General features: G+C 42.5%; 1 protein-coding gene across 2 annotated transcripts; it reads right to left on the bottom strand.

The window, feature by feature from the left end:
• Positions 1 to 9,767: 9,767 nt before the first annotated feature.
• Positions 9,768 to 18,048, bottom strand: treh (trehalase (brush-border membrane glycoprotein)). Of its 2 annotated transcripts, XM_079354169.1 has the most exons (15): positions 17,828 to 18,048; positions 17,196 to 17,296; positions 16,960 to 17,101; positions 16,789 to 16,876; positions 15,858 to 15,958; positions 15,594 to 15,686; positions 15,303 to 15,419; positions 14,969 to 15,091; positions 14,832 to 14,881; positions 14,064 to 14,264; positions 13,741 to 13,958; positions 11,804 to 11,915; positions 10,937 to 11,049; positions 10,789 to 10,842; positions 9,768 to 10,425 (listed from the first exon to the last, which is right to left on the bottom strand). In XM_079354169.1, the coding sequence occupies exons 1-15, from the start codon at positions 17,917 to 17,919 to the stop codon at positions 10,288 to 10,290; spliced, it is 1,743 nt and encodes a 580-aa protein (XP_079210295.1). In that variant the 5' UTR covers positions 17,920 to 18,048; the 3' UTR covers positions 9,768 to 10,287. The 2 variants fall into 2 exon arrangements, 1 of the variants encoding a protein (XP_079210295.1); XR_013779991.1 differs by lacking the exons at positions 9,768 to 10,425; positions 10,789 to 10,842; positions 10,937 to 11,049; positions 11,804 to 11,915 and adding an exon at positions 11,929 to 12,874 and having other exon boundaries at positions 13,387 to 13,958.
• Between the last annotated feature and the right edge of the window lies 1 nt (position 18,049).

The raw sequence follows: 18,049 nt of genomic DNA, 5'->3' as shown, positions 1-18,049 counted from the left end.
GTGATTTGCCTTGAGAGGCCTTTGCTTATTAAATGGAGCTGTTTGTCTTAGTCTGTGTAAAAGACCACTGAAAACTAGAGCTACATCCTGACAGACCAGCAAAAGTAGAAACAACAAAAAGTGACACATTCTTTGCTGAAGTAGATATTAAGTGAGTGCTGTGAGGAAGAGACAATGTGGAGAACTGTCCAGCTTTGTGGACTTGCAGATAGCAGCCGGAGAAGACATCATCGAAGACATTTTCCTATTTTTCATTGTCAGCCCACGTCTTATCTAGAGATGGATCTGTTTATTTGCCAGACTGAATGTTGACTGAGGAAGCAAACAGAGAGAAAATGCTCCTCTTTAAAAGAGGTTGTTTGTTTAGACTGAGTGGAAAAACTTTTTTTTTTTTTTTTTTTTTTTTTTTGAGTGAAAAAACTGAAGCAGCAAAACAAAAATTCTTCCGACCTCTGAAGGTTTAAAAATGCAGAACTTTCAAATATCTGATGACTCATCCTGCACTCAGGGGCAATTTCTGATTGTTTGGCCAATTAAAAAGCTTTGTCGAAGCGACGGCCCAATCAAATTCATCCCAACTTTCTGTCCCGCCTTCTATCTTGTGATTGGTTTTATGCTGTTTCAATAACAAATACAACATGGCAGTTGATTCTGTCAATGTTCTGTTTCATGGGGACTTTAAATATCTGGATTAAACAACTTATTGGTTCAACATCAGCAGCTTCTTTCATTACGTTCATTTCGTGGTGATTTTTATTTTTTTATTTTTTTAACTCTACAGTCAAAGAGGGAGTGTAGCCGTGCAAATTAAAGGTGAGCTCAGAGATTCTGTGCCAATCAAACATTTAATAAATTCATCTTTTTGCAGGCTGATAGGTGTGTGCTCTTATGGCCTTAGATCTTTAAAATGAAAACAAACAAAAGTGCAAAAAGTAGCCTAAACCATGCCTCTTTTAAAAAGAAGCGAAAACAGGAAAAGATGGACTCCTTTGTAGAAAAATAAAACAGATTAACGAGCAAATTAACGTACACAAAGCCAAACACATGAAGTCATATGCATTATGAATATGCATCAATAATTGATCTCATCTGCAGCCTGGCAACACAGATGAACCTTTTTCTCCATCTGGCTAACGCAACTGAACAGCAATCCGTCTCTGATATCAGAAAGTCAAATGCAACCAAGAAGCAAGAGATATCCAGTCTGCCCAGCATTGATCTGATGGGTTTTTAGGGCTCAGATATCTGTGTGCTGACTGGCACATGCAGGTTTCTTTTTTGGGATTCAACCTGATAAAACTCGACCTTGTGCCAGGATAATACATTTCCTTTCTGTTGTGTCTATGTTCTGATAGGTTCCTAATCATATCTGTCACAATTCGTCATCGTCCTCTGAGATGGAGATTTTCTAAGTTCTTTGGAATCTGAGTAAAACACAGCTCAGGGATTAGACAGTTAGTCATGGTCACTTATGAACCATTCCTTTGCCTTCTGCTCTTTGTGAAAACTTGGCTCATCTATTCTCACATAATGGAAATGTAACTTCATCCTTCAGAGCAGACAAAGAGATGAACTGGGACCGATATGATGTAACTGTTACAGGGAAAGAGACTTTGAAATCCCTTTCATCTTAGTGCAAAGATGAGAGGAAATCTCTTCCTGGATGGTTGGTTTCTCTGAGAAGAATTATTTAAAATACTTATTAGCCAGACAATTTAATAGACCCCCGTGTTGGACTTCAAAATGTCAGAAATGGATGAAATAATGATTCCAGGTTAGATTTACAGTTTATTTTTCTTCCTATCTTGTGACATTTGACTGACCCAAAGTGTCTCATGTAAAACTGATGAGTCTTGTAAGGCGAGAAAAGTGAGAAAAGTTTTGTTTTCCACCGTCTACATGAACAGCAGCTGAGCAGCGAGCAAGAATCTGCCTCCTTGACACTTGTTAAATTAGTGCTTTCCTTGATCAGATCCTTCTTCATGCCCTCGTTGGTAAATGCAGCTCTGTGACCTGAGGAGCATGCCGATGCTCATTGCCTGCCTTTCCCCGGCTTCCCCCGCTGCGCTGCGTGGGCGTGACTCGACAGAACTTCCCCCCGCTAGGCAGCGAACAGCCACGAGACCCCGCAGCTATAGCATTGCTGGAATATCAGAGCATCTGTCCCCCCTGCGGCTTGCCTTTCAAACAGCGCAAGGCCATCTTCTCCCAGCTCCAGCCCTTTCTCAAAGGCAGAACCAACGCCTGGGGAATACATTATCATCGCATATCGAGCCCATCTGGCAGAGCAACACCTGGAAGGACGTTTTCACTGATTCTCAAGCTCACACCATGAGGGAGACTGCTGCCCTGTAATACTATTGAAAAATCCCTCCATCCTCATGAGCTGTTAATGATTAAATTTCACTTTCATGTGCTTGACTTTGCACTGATCCACAGGTGAGGTGCAAAGGGGGACATGTGATAAGAAAATGTTTGTTTTCCTTCTTGTACCCGAGTCCTGATATCAGATATCAGATATAAAAGTGAATGAAGGAAGCCGAGAGCTATTTCCTTTTGGCCCATGCGAACATTACAATGGTGCAGCATTGAATAACACAGTTGGTTGTTTGTTGCAAGAACCAGCCAATTTTCATTTATAAAAGATGACAATCAAAAGCAATAAAAGCTGTGAAGCTCCAACATTTCCTTAAAATGAAACCCCCTCTCTCCCCTTCTGAAGGCTGTTTGGCAGGTTCTGCTGATTACATGGTTCATATCGCTTCAACAATAGAGGAAATTGGTTTCTTCATTATTCTATTCCACTGGGACACAACAGGTCTCCAGTGGGCAAAGATGGTTTCTACCTGACCTTCGTAAAGAGTCAGCAGTTTTGGCATTCTTAATGAGGGACGTGAAACAAAGAGGACAGGCTGACATCACCCGAGCTCATCCAGTGTTGTCCGTCTGCTGAAGAGAAAATAAACTGACTCCTCATCAAGTAAGCATTTTTCTAGTCTAATGTGTGACTGACGCATCGTGCATGTCAACACAGAAACCCAAACAGGCTGACAAAAGGCTGTGCATCAATTACCTCGACAAAAATAGAAGTTTGTCCTATAATACAAATTCATTTATATCTGTCATTGTAAAATATGTATATATATATATATATATATATATATATATATATATATACACACATGTACTGTATATATGATATGATAGAAACTACTGTATGTGCAGGTGTGCAGACATTAGAATACTAAATCAGATGGCAGTAAAAGAAAGTCAGAATGTCTTTCTATATGCATACATCTATACTGTATGCCCATGCATGTGAAGCCTTCACTGTATCTCTCTCCTGTTTCCTCAAGAGGTTCACACATTTCCCTCACGAGCACAAAGGATTCGCCGAGACTCTTTTCAAAACCAACGCCGGTTTTAAAAAATGTTCCTTTCTCTCCTGTTTCTGGGCATCGGCTCTGAGCTACAGTTACGTGACTCACCCTTTCCACCTTCAGTGTTCTCCATGAGCCAAAGTGGGAAAGAGCTCCAGGTGTTGTTTAACATGCGTGTCAGGAAATCCTGCTGCAGGTCTGTCCAGCTCTCCAGATGAAGACGTCTTCGGTCACCACAGGGTCAGCGTTGTGTCGCTACAGCCAGCTCACCCAACACAATGTTATTAATAGGAGACTCTCAAACTCCTTTTATATACTTTTAACAACTTCCTCCCCAAATTGTTTTTCTCAAAGAATAGCATCAGTGTAATGAGATAGTAATTATTGTATCTTGGATATATTTTGGGGGCTTTATCGTTATTAGCTTTATATTGATTGTTAATTGTATGTCACAGTTTAAATTCTGAGATCTCAAAGAAACCAATTTCCAAGTCAAGCTCAGCATACTCTCCTTAAGCGAGGTGCACACTACAAAGTCCATCTTTTTCTGGGGTGTTGGATGTGTTAAGAGTGAGATTGCACTTTCCTGATCTGCTCGGAGGACGATCGGGTCGCCCGGATTTCAAATCAAATCCTCGAAAAACACAGAGGACATCCCAGCACGAACTCTGTTTTGATTGATACGTGAAACAGAACAATAGCCAATCAGGGAGCAAGATGACTGAAGCAGGAAGCAGCAAAAACATCGCTCAATCACCGCCATAACCAGTGTTTTCATTCCAGTGATCAAATCTCAGTGGAGTCCAATCAAAGAGGAAGATCTGTTCTACTGCCAAAACTACTAATGCCAAAACCCAAATCACGCATATTTCCTGTTCCTCTTCACTATGTAATTCATCACTTTAAATCTGTCATGAATATTACTCGTTTAAACTCTGCAGTCTGAATTCAGGGTTAAAATCAAAACCAAATAAACTCGAACAATGGTGTCCCTCAAACAGATTACTTCAAACCAGTCTACTGTGAAGTTTCCGTTTTTGAATACGAGCGAGGAATGTCATCTTCCTCTTATTACCTCTGCATTTATCACAGCCAGACAGACTGAATGAATATTGACTATGCCTGGAATAATAGCTTACAAAGCACAACGTCTGGGCTATTCAAATACAGCTCCCTTGCAAATGCAGACTCATGAGCTCCTCTGAATTCTCCTCCCAATAATTTAATTTCCCTCCTTCTTCCCCTCCTGGTGTCCTCACTCCCCCGACCCTCTCTTGTCTGTCGTGTGTTCATTCCCGGTGTTCTTCCCCTCAGGATCTCCCACCATATGCCGCTCTAGCTTTCCTACCTCTAGCATCCCGCTTCTGTGCAATGGAATTAATATTTCACAGGCGGCTCCTCAGCCATTTTTCTTGCTGACGAATTGGAGGGGGAAAGAAAGTTTCCGGCCAGCCACTGAACAATAAATATTAAAGTGTTTCTCCTGGAAAGTCTCCAATAGGGTGCTCCTTATGTACACTGTCAAACACGTGCTCTTGTGCAATTCCTCTCTTTCCCCCTCTCTCTCTCTCTCTCCTCATCCATCCATCTCTCCCTCCCATCTCATCTGCTGCACCATCTGTGCAGCTGTAATAAGCAGGGCTCCTCATGTGCTCTCCTTCCCTCCCTTGCTTCCCCCCTCCCCTGATTCTGGTTCACCTCGCTCTTCAGGCATGGCCTCCCCTGCATCGCTGTTTGACTCACTTGTTTGCATCCCACGATGAAGCCACCACAAATCCAGACTCGCTTTGTGTAGAAATGGCTCAGATCTTTTTTTGCCACACATTGTGTCCCGCCATTACGCAGCAAGCCCAGCCACTTAGCACAACAGTGCTTTCATCTTTCCACCAAGCGTCTACGTGATAACCTTATACATGCTCTCTCTGTGGCAGATGCAAGATCACTTTCTACTACTCCAACTAAACTCCCCGCCTCTTACACTAGAGAGAGTGCAGCTGAACATCTTACATGTGAGGTCCCCTCAAACAGCAAACTATTGATCTGAGCCACTCATCACACTGACATCCCACTCAGCTGGATAATGGAAAAATCAGTGTGAAATATTGCGTGTGATTCTCTCAGCTTATGGTTCAAACACAACACAAACATCTTGGAAAGACACCCTCAAAATGTGATGGTGTGCTCTTTAACCATGTAAAGTGTCTGGTAAAAAGCCTTCCATCAGCAGACAGGGACACTGTGCCACTCTGCAAATGGTGATGGGCCTTAGTGCTGTCCATATTGATCGTATGCCCACCAGAAGTAAATGGCATGAGTGAGGCCTGTATTGCAATACAGGAAAGAGCTCTAGCGCCTCACAGTGGCACATCTGGGCAACAGTCCTGAAGGTTTTTGACAGCAGGAGACACATACATTAGAAAAAAAAACTGAGCTCCTCATCTAGGATAAATGGCATGCACATGGAAACTGTGCAATGTGTTGAGTACATTTTAATAGATTACATTTATATAGGTCTGATTAAGATCATTACCAACACTGAGGCAGATTCCTTTAATTTTCTAATTAAGTTTAAAGATTATAAGCCATGTTTTAAAACCTTCAAGGCCCTGATACCTGGTAATTGTTGCACATTTTTTTCTTGATATATAATGTGATAAGAAAATTATACATATCTTTGAAAGCTTGAAGAAATTGATGAAAAATGAGCTCTCGATATGAAACGTTACTTCTGATATGGGAGGTTCTGTTTCTCTTTGCCGTGCTCCGGGAGCTGGGGTGAGAAGTCAATCCATTTATTCAAAACATAAAGCCAGAATCTATCCACAACTGCACTTGACAATATCATAGAGATATATGTGAGATCTGACTGGGGCCCTCACAAAGGGATAGACAACTTGTGAACTGCATAAGCAAGGTGAATTGCTTTTCATGCAGTTTTCTTTTTCGAGGTTCCTCTCGGCCTGGAGTTCAAGGGTGCAGATCAGCTAAGACGATATTCCATTTTCTCTCACTGATGGCTCTGCCTTTCATTAGATTGGATTTTAAATTCTTCTCCTAGGCGGGAGAAATTCTATAGGAATGATTCCTCAAGAGTTATTGATTATGAAAAGCCTGATATCTCCGGACAGTGCAGAATCAATATGACTAAGCTATCTCATATCTACCCATATAATGCCTGCAGTTAGCCAATCCTTCCAGTTTAGAGGTCAAGGAGTTTTTCTAATCACCAAACAATTTGGCTGCAAAGCCAGAGACAAACCAATTTTCAATGTACAGTTCACTGTCATAATTAGGCAAATACATTAGAGGGGAAAACAGGCATGATCCTACAATGACTTATTGATCAGGCTGTATTGAATGGAAGCTAAGGAACCATCTCTAACACTCTGATTCACTGTCAGAGGATAGACAGGCAGTCTCCCTGCACATCTCCACCGTGGGTCTTCACAGACTGAGGGATTATCCGGGCAGTACAGAGCGAGGTTCCTGCAGCACCGAGCAGGACTCCGCAGCACCACGAGGACTCAGTGGATAATAAGAATCTTTGTGATCTGGGCTGCAGGAGCGAGTGAAGGAAGGACAATGTAATGAGGCACAGACCTCCGTCTGCAGCCACACCGACACACAGACCCACCTCTATCGCCCTTCATGCACACACATTTTCTACTTTCACTGCTGTTCGGTAAGATTTCACACATACGCTGATCTGAAAAGAAACTGGGGCTGAGAATGAACATTTAGCTTTTAACATAAAGAAAGGCATATTCAAAGTGATGCACAGTAAAGAAGACCTGTGACAATCCATTAAGTACCGTAAATTCCGTACTATTGAGCGCACCTGGATATAAGCCGCACCGGCTAAAAATAAGTAAATAAATGTATTTGTACATATATAAGCCGCACTTGATTATAAGCCGCAGGTGTCCACGCTATAACAAGAGCTATTTACACAGACGTAGGCTACCGGTAACATCCGCAAATACTGTAGCGTCCGTACGGACGTTAAAGGACGACGAGAGCGTTCAAATAATAACTTAATAACCCGATCACTGTCGGCCGTGACCACGCCGTTTACAGCAGAGAACAACACATAACTTGCCGTAACAATCCAACTCTCTCCCCCAGCGTTCTCTCATACAGCCACTCCACACGTTCTCGCTGGTGCATTCACTGACTCTCCACATAATCGGAATTATGAACACATTATCAACTACTGACTTTACAACATGAACCGTTACAATACGAAGCCTAGCCGACGGTGTCTGTAACACGGCTGATGAAAAAGATGACCGTAATATATTTCACAAGAAAAAGTCCATCCATTCACTGCCTCAGAATGACTTCATTACTCACTTCCTCAGTCTCTGTTGTCGCTGTCAGTGTCATCTTAACGTGCAGCAGCTCTGTTAGCTTCTTTGACAGCCAGGTCGATCGCCTTTAACTTGAAAGCTGCATCATATGTATTTCTCCGTGTGTTTTCCATCATGAGGGTGCGTGCATGAAGCGCAAAATGACTGATATTAAGATCCGACGTGACGAAGTCAAATGTTTTTGCGGCAGAAGCTCATTGTCCCCCAAGAAAAATCCATGCATTAACCGCACCGGAGTAGAAGCCGCAGTGCTCGAAGTGTGAGAAAAAAGTAGCGGCTTATAGTCCGGAATTTACGGTAAATAAATATTGTCTTCAGTCTCAAACTGAGATTCTGTGAAGCACTCCTGCACAAAAAACTAGTTTGTGCTTTTTTGTATGCAGCAGCAGTCATTGGATGACTGGTGAGTACAAGACACATTGACCTTTACTTCCACAACAACGTGTAATGCACTTGTCACCGCTCTTTTACAATTCATGGACCGCCCATGGAACGTGCTCCTCGGAAGAAGAAAAAAATGTCCTCAGATTTGTGTAATTAAAGGCGCACACGCGTGCACACTCAAACGCAAACACAATGTAGTTTCACCTCATAGCCACTTAACTGCCGGACAGCCTCCCACTCATTTTACAGCTCGATCTCATTAAGTGAACACAACACATTTGTGCTAAATCGGCATAGTAATGTGAGAATTATCAGAAGGAGCAGGTTCTACTCGAGTTGCTGCTGTCAGCGAGGGCTGGAGCGTAATGTCTGCTGCCTGCTGCTTCAGCCCCTTTAAACACAGCATCGTGCACACAGCTGCGTCTTTAGGGCTGTCACAGTTATATCTGTGCTGGTATAAAAAAAAAAAAAGAAGGGATAGGACATGTAGATGGAGACCCACAATAGCACATTACTGAGGTGTGATCTTTGAGGCTGCACGGGCCGCTGCACCTCTTGGCCTTTTACCCATTTAGGTTGCAGAGTCAATTTGTTGTGTGCACTCATGCTAAAGAGGGAGATGCAGTGAAATCCCTGCCTAGACCTCATATTCTCACTGCTAGGAGGGATGCAATTTCTTCTTAAGGAAGCAAATTTCTCTTTTTTTTTTTTTTTACCAACCATTTGAATATCTATATCGACTTCATTTCATGCTTGACCTGCATTTCACCAGAGATGTAAGCAGAAAAGGAAAAGGCAGAATGACTGGCTTGGAACCACAGAAACAGCCACAAAAGGAACTTTGTGGCTGTTTCTTTGTTTCTTATTTGAATTAACGGATTGTTTGTGTGAGTCACAATCAAATATTTACATGGATTCATCAAGTTTTTACACCCTTTGGCCCTTTTTATGGTCGTTTTAATTTTAAGAAACATCATCTGTGAGAATTTAAAAAGTTCAACAACTGGTTTGATCCTCTGCTGTTATTTTATACTTTCTGAAAAAGCCGGGGGGGGGGGGTTGTTCCTGTGATTGTAAGTGGCAGAAACCATGGATCCCATAATAGAGCCCGTTCTAGGGGGAATCACAAGAAAACAATACAAACATAATCTGTCATACGCCTTATTCAAATACTGTACACATACTGTAAATGTCTAGAAAATGTCAAATATTCATGACTGCCTGTTCTCATATATGTAAAAAGGAGGCAAGATGCTCCATATATGCTAACTTAAAACCCAATGCAAAATGCTAAACCCAATGCCATTGTATTGTATTTAAAGTAACAATATGTTGGAATTGAACTTTTGGCACGCTAGGCACCCACCAAAGGTCTCTGTGTGGTCTCCTATTCACACACAGCGCTGTGCAAAAGAGGTTGGCGGACATAAATGGCTACATTGGAGAGCTGTAGGGATCCAACCTTTTAAGGATAAGGACAAACTTTATTGATCCCCCAGTGGGGGAAATGTGGGTGTTATAAAGCTAACTTGAAGACTGACAAGGAAAGAGCTGAGTATTGTTGCTCTAAGATAAACTGGGGGCTGACAGTGTGCAGGAATGAAGTCCTAGAAAGTGCAGTAGGAAGAACGGCTTTGTTTGAAACATTTATTCCATTCAGATTTTGTTGCTCACTTTCATTTCAAATTCAGTTTGCATGCAAAACGAAGGCCTCAGCGGGACTTCAGCAAAACACGTCGTGATTGGATGAGGTGAACGACTGTTTGTAATGTCAGTTCAATATCTGAGAAAAGTTAATGTTGTGATCGAAGCAGCAGGAAGCACACACAGCCGGTGTCACTGGAGAGAGTCCAGGAGCGTCTCCATGATCTGCAGCCTCTGATATCATCAAAGATTATTTACCTCTGAGGATAAATACTAAAATATTCATCCAAGGAACTCTTAGTCATCATAAATTATATCCTGTTTCTCCAGCAAATTAAAACCATCAGATGGGATTTAGAGAAACTTCAAATTAAAAGATAAACAATTTATTCTTCTTTGAACTGTCACTGTGTGTTTGTTTGAGGTCTGGTGGAGGAAAGGACTGATTTAGTGCAATAAAAAGACAAAATAAAGCCAGCCTCCAGTCAGGCTCTTTTGTCACCTCTGATTCACTGGAGCGTGAGGGCGGTCGAGATGACCAGAGGCAGCAGGAGGGAAGAAGACACACATCCGCTTCCTGAGGTGAGAGTCGCACCATACTGGTCCAGCAGCTGCAGGGCCACGCCATTGGTCCAACCAAATCCCAGCTTAAAAACAGACAACACAGCCAAGAGGGTTGGGATGAAAAGGGATGATTTTTGTGTGCACTTTATCAAAGCAGTAAAAGAGAGGGAATAAATCCAGTGATGGAAAATAAACAAGTAAATGGAAGTGAAAAAAAGAACAGACAAAAAGATCCAACAGGGTAGAAAATCAGACCAAAAAAACAAGTTGGAAAACGACAAAGAAGCGAGGAGGAGGAGGGGGATTTTATGCGTACACGAGTATGCAAATGTTTTCAAGTTAAGGAGCAGAAGTAAAGAGAATTGACATCGTTCTGCATGAAATTACAAAGACCTGTGTGACTCTAAGCGCATTAGTTTTACACAGTCGACACGTAAAGAAGATACCTGAACTTCGTATTCTCCACCACCTCCAGGTTTGCCATCTCCGTTCACATCATACTGTCAGGAGGAAGCAAACGACACATTCAGTGCCAGCTGTGTTATCACTGCACAACACGAGCGCGAGCAATCACTGCAACCTTAGAGGACTCACCTTTTCAAACATGGCGTCATACTTCATGTACGCCAACCAGTTTGTCTTGATCCAACGCTGGGCCAAATCGAACGCCAGTTGTTTTGCTTCCTCTGAGGGCATTTTAGATAAACCTGGAACACAAGACGACTCCAGTCATTCAACAAAACTAAGACAGTCTGTATACGTTTCAGGCTGCTCAAAGCAAAAAGAAGTCAAGTGACATGTGTTTCTCAGTTCTACTGAAGGTAAAAATTAAACTGAACGACACCTGACTCAGTTTACATGGGTGTTCTTTTAGGTGTGATTGCTCGCAACAAATAGTCCCCAAGTTAAAGAATACCTCCACAGGACAGGGGTCATAAAGCTACAGAAAAAAAAGGCAAACTTTTTTTGTTAGAAATCTCTCACTCTGGTTATTTGTCACTGATTCGTACAGCCTGAGAGAATCAGGGTCAGGCTGAATCAGGCTGCAGTGAATGTGGCAGCGCAGCACCAGGGCAGATGTCTGCGGGTGGTGGGATATGAAGCCAAATCTTAATTATGAGGACTTAATGTAACTTGTTTCTACTTCCTTACCTCTTTAAAGGTGTTTTGTATTATTTCAAAGCACTAGTTGTTGAGATTTCAAGAGTCACCACAGGGGAACTTAAAAAGCGTTTGTGTACATACTGTTAAGCTCCACCTGAAGGTTGAAAGTCTAGACTTCTTTTTTGCATGACAAATACATGACAGGAAGTTTAATGTTGGAGCAGAATAAAATACAACACTGCTCATTTCAGAATTTAGTTGGCAAAGGACGACAGAGCGGCGTGTTGACCATCATGTGAATCATCAGTACAGCTTGGGGAGGCCGTCACGGTGGCAGACGGGTGCTTCTCCACCCACCCTCGATGAGCATGTGTTGCAGAGGAGGCCACGCGTTGGGGTAGTCCCACTGCTGCCCGCTCTCCCTCAGAGACGTTGGCACTCCGTTAGGGAACTGGAGGGCACCGCTCCTCTGTACAGACATGAAAAGAAAGAGCACACAGACGAGCGTGGGGAGCTGAAGCCAGTGTAGCGTGTGAGCGCCATCTGCTGGATCACATGAGCACAAGTCAACGAGCGCCTGTAACATTTTTTATTTCTACGTTCATGGCTGAAAGAACCAACAACAATCTCTCCCCCCTCATCCACTCCACTCTTTTGAGATGTTATTAATGCCTGCATATTCAATTGTCTTCTACTCTTTAGTTGCTTAACAGATATTGAAAGAAATAAAAAAAGTCTATTAGTTTTTAATCTAAAACAGAAATGTATTTAAAAGTTGCTTTGCCATCATAATGTACAGAAAGGGGGAATAAATGTAATAAATTGTGAAAGAGGGGGGTCTATGCATGAGGGTAATGCTATAAAGTGGTCTTTAGAGAGTTTGGGGACCCGTATAGCCTTCATGTGAGCCAACAACATGTTAGTAGGAATGAAAAGAAAGGAGCACAAAGGCTCTAAACAGACCAACGGGACATTTACAGATATGTCAACAGATGATTTGGGATTCAGCCTGCAAACGGAAGTCAGAAGTGCATCCTGTCTGTCTGCTCTTGAGACACGCTATGGTGCAGGTCAACATGCCTGTTTATGTCTGTGGGTTTGATAATGAGGAGAGTTATGCAGGAAAGCTAATGTGGGCTGCTGAGTGGTGAAGCTGCTGCTGTCTGCTCAAGATAAAACTCTGACGTAGCTGCTGCTGCTTAGTGCAGGCTTTGATTAGCTGTATCAAAATAAGGTCCCTATCTGCAAAGACAGATGTCCAACTGTGAAATGAATGCAAAACAAGAGGGGGCCTTAATGAAATCAAAACACAAAATAAGAGTCTGTCTCGTTTTGGTTTGCAGAGCAGAGACGTCCACCGTAGCAGATAAAAACATGAGCGCTCTGGTAGAGCGACCAACAGAAGGAGAGCCTCGTCATGCTGGGGAGCTGGGAACACACGGGGAGAAATCCTTCAGGGTTATTTATCTTCTCACAGACTGCATGAAGACAAAGACTCAGGGCTCATATCATTTTCTTATAATCAAACTCCCATAGAGTCTCATTCAGTGTACATTTATGTGCAATATGAAGCGATGAATTAACCAAAGAGCGCTAACATTAGCCTGCTAACACAACGATGAAGGCCACGGGTAATTGTAACTTGAGAAAAGAACAATTCTTTCCACCGCTTACACTTAATGATGATTAATTATGGTGTTCTAATTCATTTACTGGAGGTGTGTCGCTGAGAGCAGAGGGTTCAGAACAGCACAGGTGTCACCAAACAGGTTTAGTGCTGGTGCTCAAGAGAGACATCTACTGGATCACAACACAGACGTCCTTGAAGAGTTTAAAGAGTGTGATTCAGGGACCTTGTTCTAGCAGACAAGTCAGACATTTTTCAGTGCTTATATTATCAGTCGTCAGTCATAGAGAAAACCCGCACTCTTATTTCTTACCTAAAGACGACCATGATGACTGATGAGTTCATTTTGGTTTGAACGCTTTTAAGTGTCCTGTTCCTTGATGTAGGCACACTCTAGTATTTGATGTTGTTTCTCATGTCTGAGGCTATGAGTCGGTGTTTTCTATAGTTTCTTTTTTTTTTCACCTGGCAGCAAATCCAATTTCCCTTTAGGGACGATAAAGTTAAAGTTGAAGTATTGGCATAGCGTCATCTCTTCAGAGGAAGCTAAAGTGGGGAACGTGTGTTTACTTGTCCTTTGGATGAACTGAACCATGAAGTAAAAAAATAATATATTGACATTAATTTGTAAACTGAGATAAATGCAAAGCCATGCATGACCACCCACCTTCAGATACTGCACCGCCTTCTCACCCATCTCAGCCTGAGAATAACACTGAGCCCAGACAGGTGCCAGGTTAGAAGGGTAGAACTCAAAGTGTTTGGAGTTTGTCACCAGGTTGAAGTCAAACCAGGCTCCCCGCTCAGCATCCCACAGCACAGACTCTATGGCCTGCAGTCTGCGGGCTGCAGCCTGCTCGTACTGTAGAGCTGAGTCACCATCACCTGTCAGCAAACAGCACATCACTGTTATATAACAACCAGTTGGGAGCTAAATGGAAAGTGCAATCCAAAGTTAGCAGCAAGGTCAAAGGCTGCTCTCACACTCACCCAGTATCCTGTGAAACGAAGCCAGAGTTTTCTCACTGAGGCACAGCAGCGCGTTGAGGTCAGTCGGCACGATCTGACTGGTCCGGGTGGAGCCCAGGGTGCCGTTGTTGTGGCCGTCACTGTCTGTGTACCAGCGGGATGTAAAGTCCCAGCCAGACTCTGCACCCGCTTTCAGGTCCATCCACAGCTGCTCCCTTCGCTCTGAGGCAGAAAAAAAACGACACATGAATCCAGGAAAGCCACGACAAATCAGCATCTGAAATGTGGTTACTTATTCATCAATGTCTTGTTGAAAACTGAAAAATAAAAAAAAGCTGCCTCCGTTTGTTTGAGTGTTTTTAATGAAACCTTCTGAGACAACAAATCAGACGTCTCTTATGGAGGAGGAAACTTGACCTTGTCTATTTGTTTTTCAGATGTAAAATTCAACATTTTAATCAACAGGAAAAAAAAGGAGCCTTTTTCTTCAAACAGCTTTCCCCAAAATATCTGGTCACACAGTTCAAGGGTGATACAAAAGACACGAAGCGTTAAACATGAAATATTCATGACAACGTGGTACCGAAGTAGTTTCAGAGCAATTTATTTTGCACAGATGATCCTTGAATCCCAGGAATTTATTCCACTCTTCTGCGAAGAGGCAATTACGAACATTCATTTCCTTTCTCTCTCTCGTGGAATAAAATGACCATAACAGGGTAATGTCCCTGCTGCTCCGAAAGGGGAAAGACTCAGCTCCAGAGCAAATGAGCAGTAATACGACATTACCATCAGTGAGTCCTTGGGCTAACTCCAGATCATCAGTGTAGGATTCAGGCCTAGTTAGAATAGAAGACGTGCTTAAGTTTAACATGAAGTGCAGCCTACGTTATACACGTTTATTTATTGGTAGTGTTTGAACGTACCTGGGCAGGCCCACCTGCACATAATACCGGTTCAGTTTATGCTCTGACCCGTTCACCGTCACATCCACAGAACGATTCTGCATCCAGAACTGGTACTCCCGCTCCAGAGTGGGTAGCGCAGCTCTACACCGTGTAGAAAGTGGTCAAATACTAAATACTTTTATTCTCTAATGGCAGTACACACAGGAGTTAGGGTGTGAGGAAGAAAACAACAGAGCAGAGACATAAAAAGACACAAGCACGGAGGCTTTTTTTCTCTGTTCTGCAGGAGAAGAGACATGGCTGAGGGATAATACTGCACCTGGCAGGACATCAGCTCAGACCTAACTATCACCTTAGGAACTCTTTATCCTTGGTTGCTTGATAGTAGCTCTCCACCATTAGAGTGAGGAATGGAGGCTGACTTCGGCGTTCATAGTAAATCCGCCCACCATTTGGAACGAAGCCATAACTGCAGGGGGAAAAAAAAAGTCTTTTACAGTCTAAATCTTGATATCCCCCCCGAGAGCTTCGTATGCAAAATATACAGCTGAGGCCGAAGAGTGACTCGCTCAGAGTGAGCCTGCTGAACAACCCGCAGCGCGCTGGATGTTTCTCTGTGCGATGGACGATGAAAGGTGCTCACCTGTTGACGAGGTAGAGGAAGTTTTGAATCATCCCGAAGGCCGTGTGTGTCATCTCTGACAGCAGGAGCCCGTTGATGACCCAGTAGGAGTCCCTGTAGGGCAGAGAGCGGCTCACGTCACTGTCTGCACACGGGTGGGCGCTCAGCAGAGACCCCTGCCTGGGCCCGGCTCTGATCTTTCCTCGCTGTGACCTGCTGAGACGCTTCTACAGATGCTCAGACAGACAGCTGAGACACTTGTCACTTGACTTGTCACTCACTCACCAATAGTAGAGCTCCCTGAAGCGGCCCCCCGGCACAACGACAGGATGAGGGGTGTAGATCTGCGAGTAGAGCTCTGGGTGATCCTTAACACTGGAACGGATCTGGACGACAAACGTTATGTTCTTTGGACTCGGTACACAAATAGGAACAGGATTCAAAATAACACATGATAGTTATGGGATAATACTTTGAAATGATTTATCTTACAAAACTGCAAAAAATCCCAGAAATAATTGAAAGATATAAATCAAGATATTTTAAGACCCCATTTAAAATAATCACATTACATTTACTGTCCAACCAATAAAAAAAAAATTCTAAATCTTTAAATCCGATATAATTGTATGCAGGCACTTGGAAATATGTAATGTATGGAAGCCCTATGCGGACGTACATCTATACATACTTAGTTTTCACGTAATAAGTACATTTTGATTGTTTTCTTGAAACCTTGACTGAGTTATCCGTTTTTCTCATAATTAAGTTAATTTCAGACATTTTCTCAAGATTTTTCTCAAACTCGTCATGTGAAAACTAGTGATTTGTTCCCAAGATAACAAGATTAATATGTTGACATCTGCCAGAAAAGAACCGAAATGTACTGGTTTTCACGGGATGCAGACTAATAATGTAATGTATGCATGTATTTTATGTCCCTTTAGGGCTTCCATAGTCATGCAACAGTGATTTAACACGGCATTTATTCTCTGTAATGATCCAAACCATGAAGAGTTTAGGGAGCAAAATTTTAGGAAATGAGCTGAAAAGAATGAAAATGTGCGTCCTGACTTCCGAAAGATCCAAATGACTATTTGAAAATTCCCTGAAAAGTGGAATTTTTAAGATTAAAAAATGACTTCAATGATTTTTAGCTACCAAAACTGTAACGGTTTGTTGAAGCAATCGTTTGTCCTGTAACTCTTATCACCACCTTTCTGCCGAGAGATTTCCACAGCTGATGGATCTTTTCAGCCCAGATCTGCAGTTGTTGGTCTGCTATCCCTCTTAGGAACTTTGGGCTGCACAATTAAAAAATCCACATCAACCAAGAACAGATTAAAGGTGATCTTATTACGAGTCCTCTTTGGGAACTGGATCTCACTTGTCATGCCAGTCTGATGGAGTCCACGACTCAAACTCTGTCCCAGGATTCTCAAAGTACGTCCTGAGGAACTCCTGCAGTTTGGCCGGCGGGATGTTTGGTGATTCTTGCGACAGGTTTTGAAAAGCCGATAAAACAACATCTGCAGAGAGAACCAAAAAAAAAAAAGGGAGAAACTCAAGCAGCCACACAAAGGATGTCATGAAAACAATCTGATTCATGAACTTTCAACTCACCAGGCGTTTCCCTCAGCTTCATGTCAACAAAGTACTTGTCATCATCAAACAGCTTAGCTTCCTGTACCTGATGCAAGATGGGCCCGAAGCAGTATATCTCACTGAAATTCATTTATAGAGCGGTGAATTATTAATCAGATAAGATACAAGGCCATCTGTGTCATGGAGAATTACAGTCCTGCAGGGACGCAATAAAACCAAATCACTATCACTGACAATTAACAGGTGAGGGCAAAGGTCTGCTGACAACTTCTCAAGAGAGACTTGAGATATTCTATTTACAAGATTCAGTAAAAGGACCGATTCAATATTAACAAAGACTTCGAAACAGCAGCCAGGATCACTGTTTCTGAAATGAGTGCTACTTGTTCTTTCAAGGAAATACAAACAGTATGAAGGGAATTCTGTCCAAGGACAAAAAACGATTAGACACTTTATTTTTTGGGCAGCAAATAAAAGTTAGTAGAAATTGTTTTGAGACTCCGGATTAACAGAGTTGCCTCCAAACCGTTTTCAAATCAACTTGCTGGTTTTACTGTCATAATTAAATATAAACATAGCATCAACAGAACTCAGGAGTGATTATTTTTTATTAACAAAAGCCTCACACAAACGTTGGTCTTTTGTCTCACCTGTCACATGGTGGAGGAAAAGCGGTGTGTACGCAGGCGAAAAAAGCCAGACATGAAAAAAGAGCGAGTCTACTGTCGATCTGTGAAAGCATCTCTAAATACGAACTGTGCCTCCAGAGGACTGACTTACACAAACACAGGCAGCACGTCCCTTAAACACCCTGATATCACAAGTAGAGATAACGGGTCTCACAGAAGCTGGTCATGAACTTTAGGTTTACT

This window comes from Symphodus melops (assembly GCF_947650265.1).
Source record: "Symphodus melops genome assembly, chromosome: 10".
NCBI classification, from domain to species: Eukaryota; Metazoa; Chordata; class Actinopteri; order Labriformes; family Labridae; genus Symphodus; species Symphodus melops.
This window is presented reverse-complemented; position numbering and strand designations above follow the sequence as displayed.

Excerpts from the sequence above, each read along its gene's own strand:
- treh (XM_079354169.1), bottom strand. The coding sequence starts at position 17,919 with ATGCTTTCACAGATCGACAGTAGACTCGCTCTTTTTTCATGTCTGGCT. Across the intron at positions 17,102-17,195 it reads GAAGCTGAGGGAAACGCCTG|ATGTTGTTTTATCGGCTTTT; the intron begins GTGAGTTGAAAG and ends TTCTCTCTGCAG. Across the intron at positions 10,426-10,788 it reads GTGGAGAATACGAAGTTCAG|CTGGGATTTGGTTGGACCAA; the intron begins GTATCTTCTTTA and ends TCTGTTTTTAAG.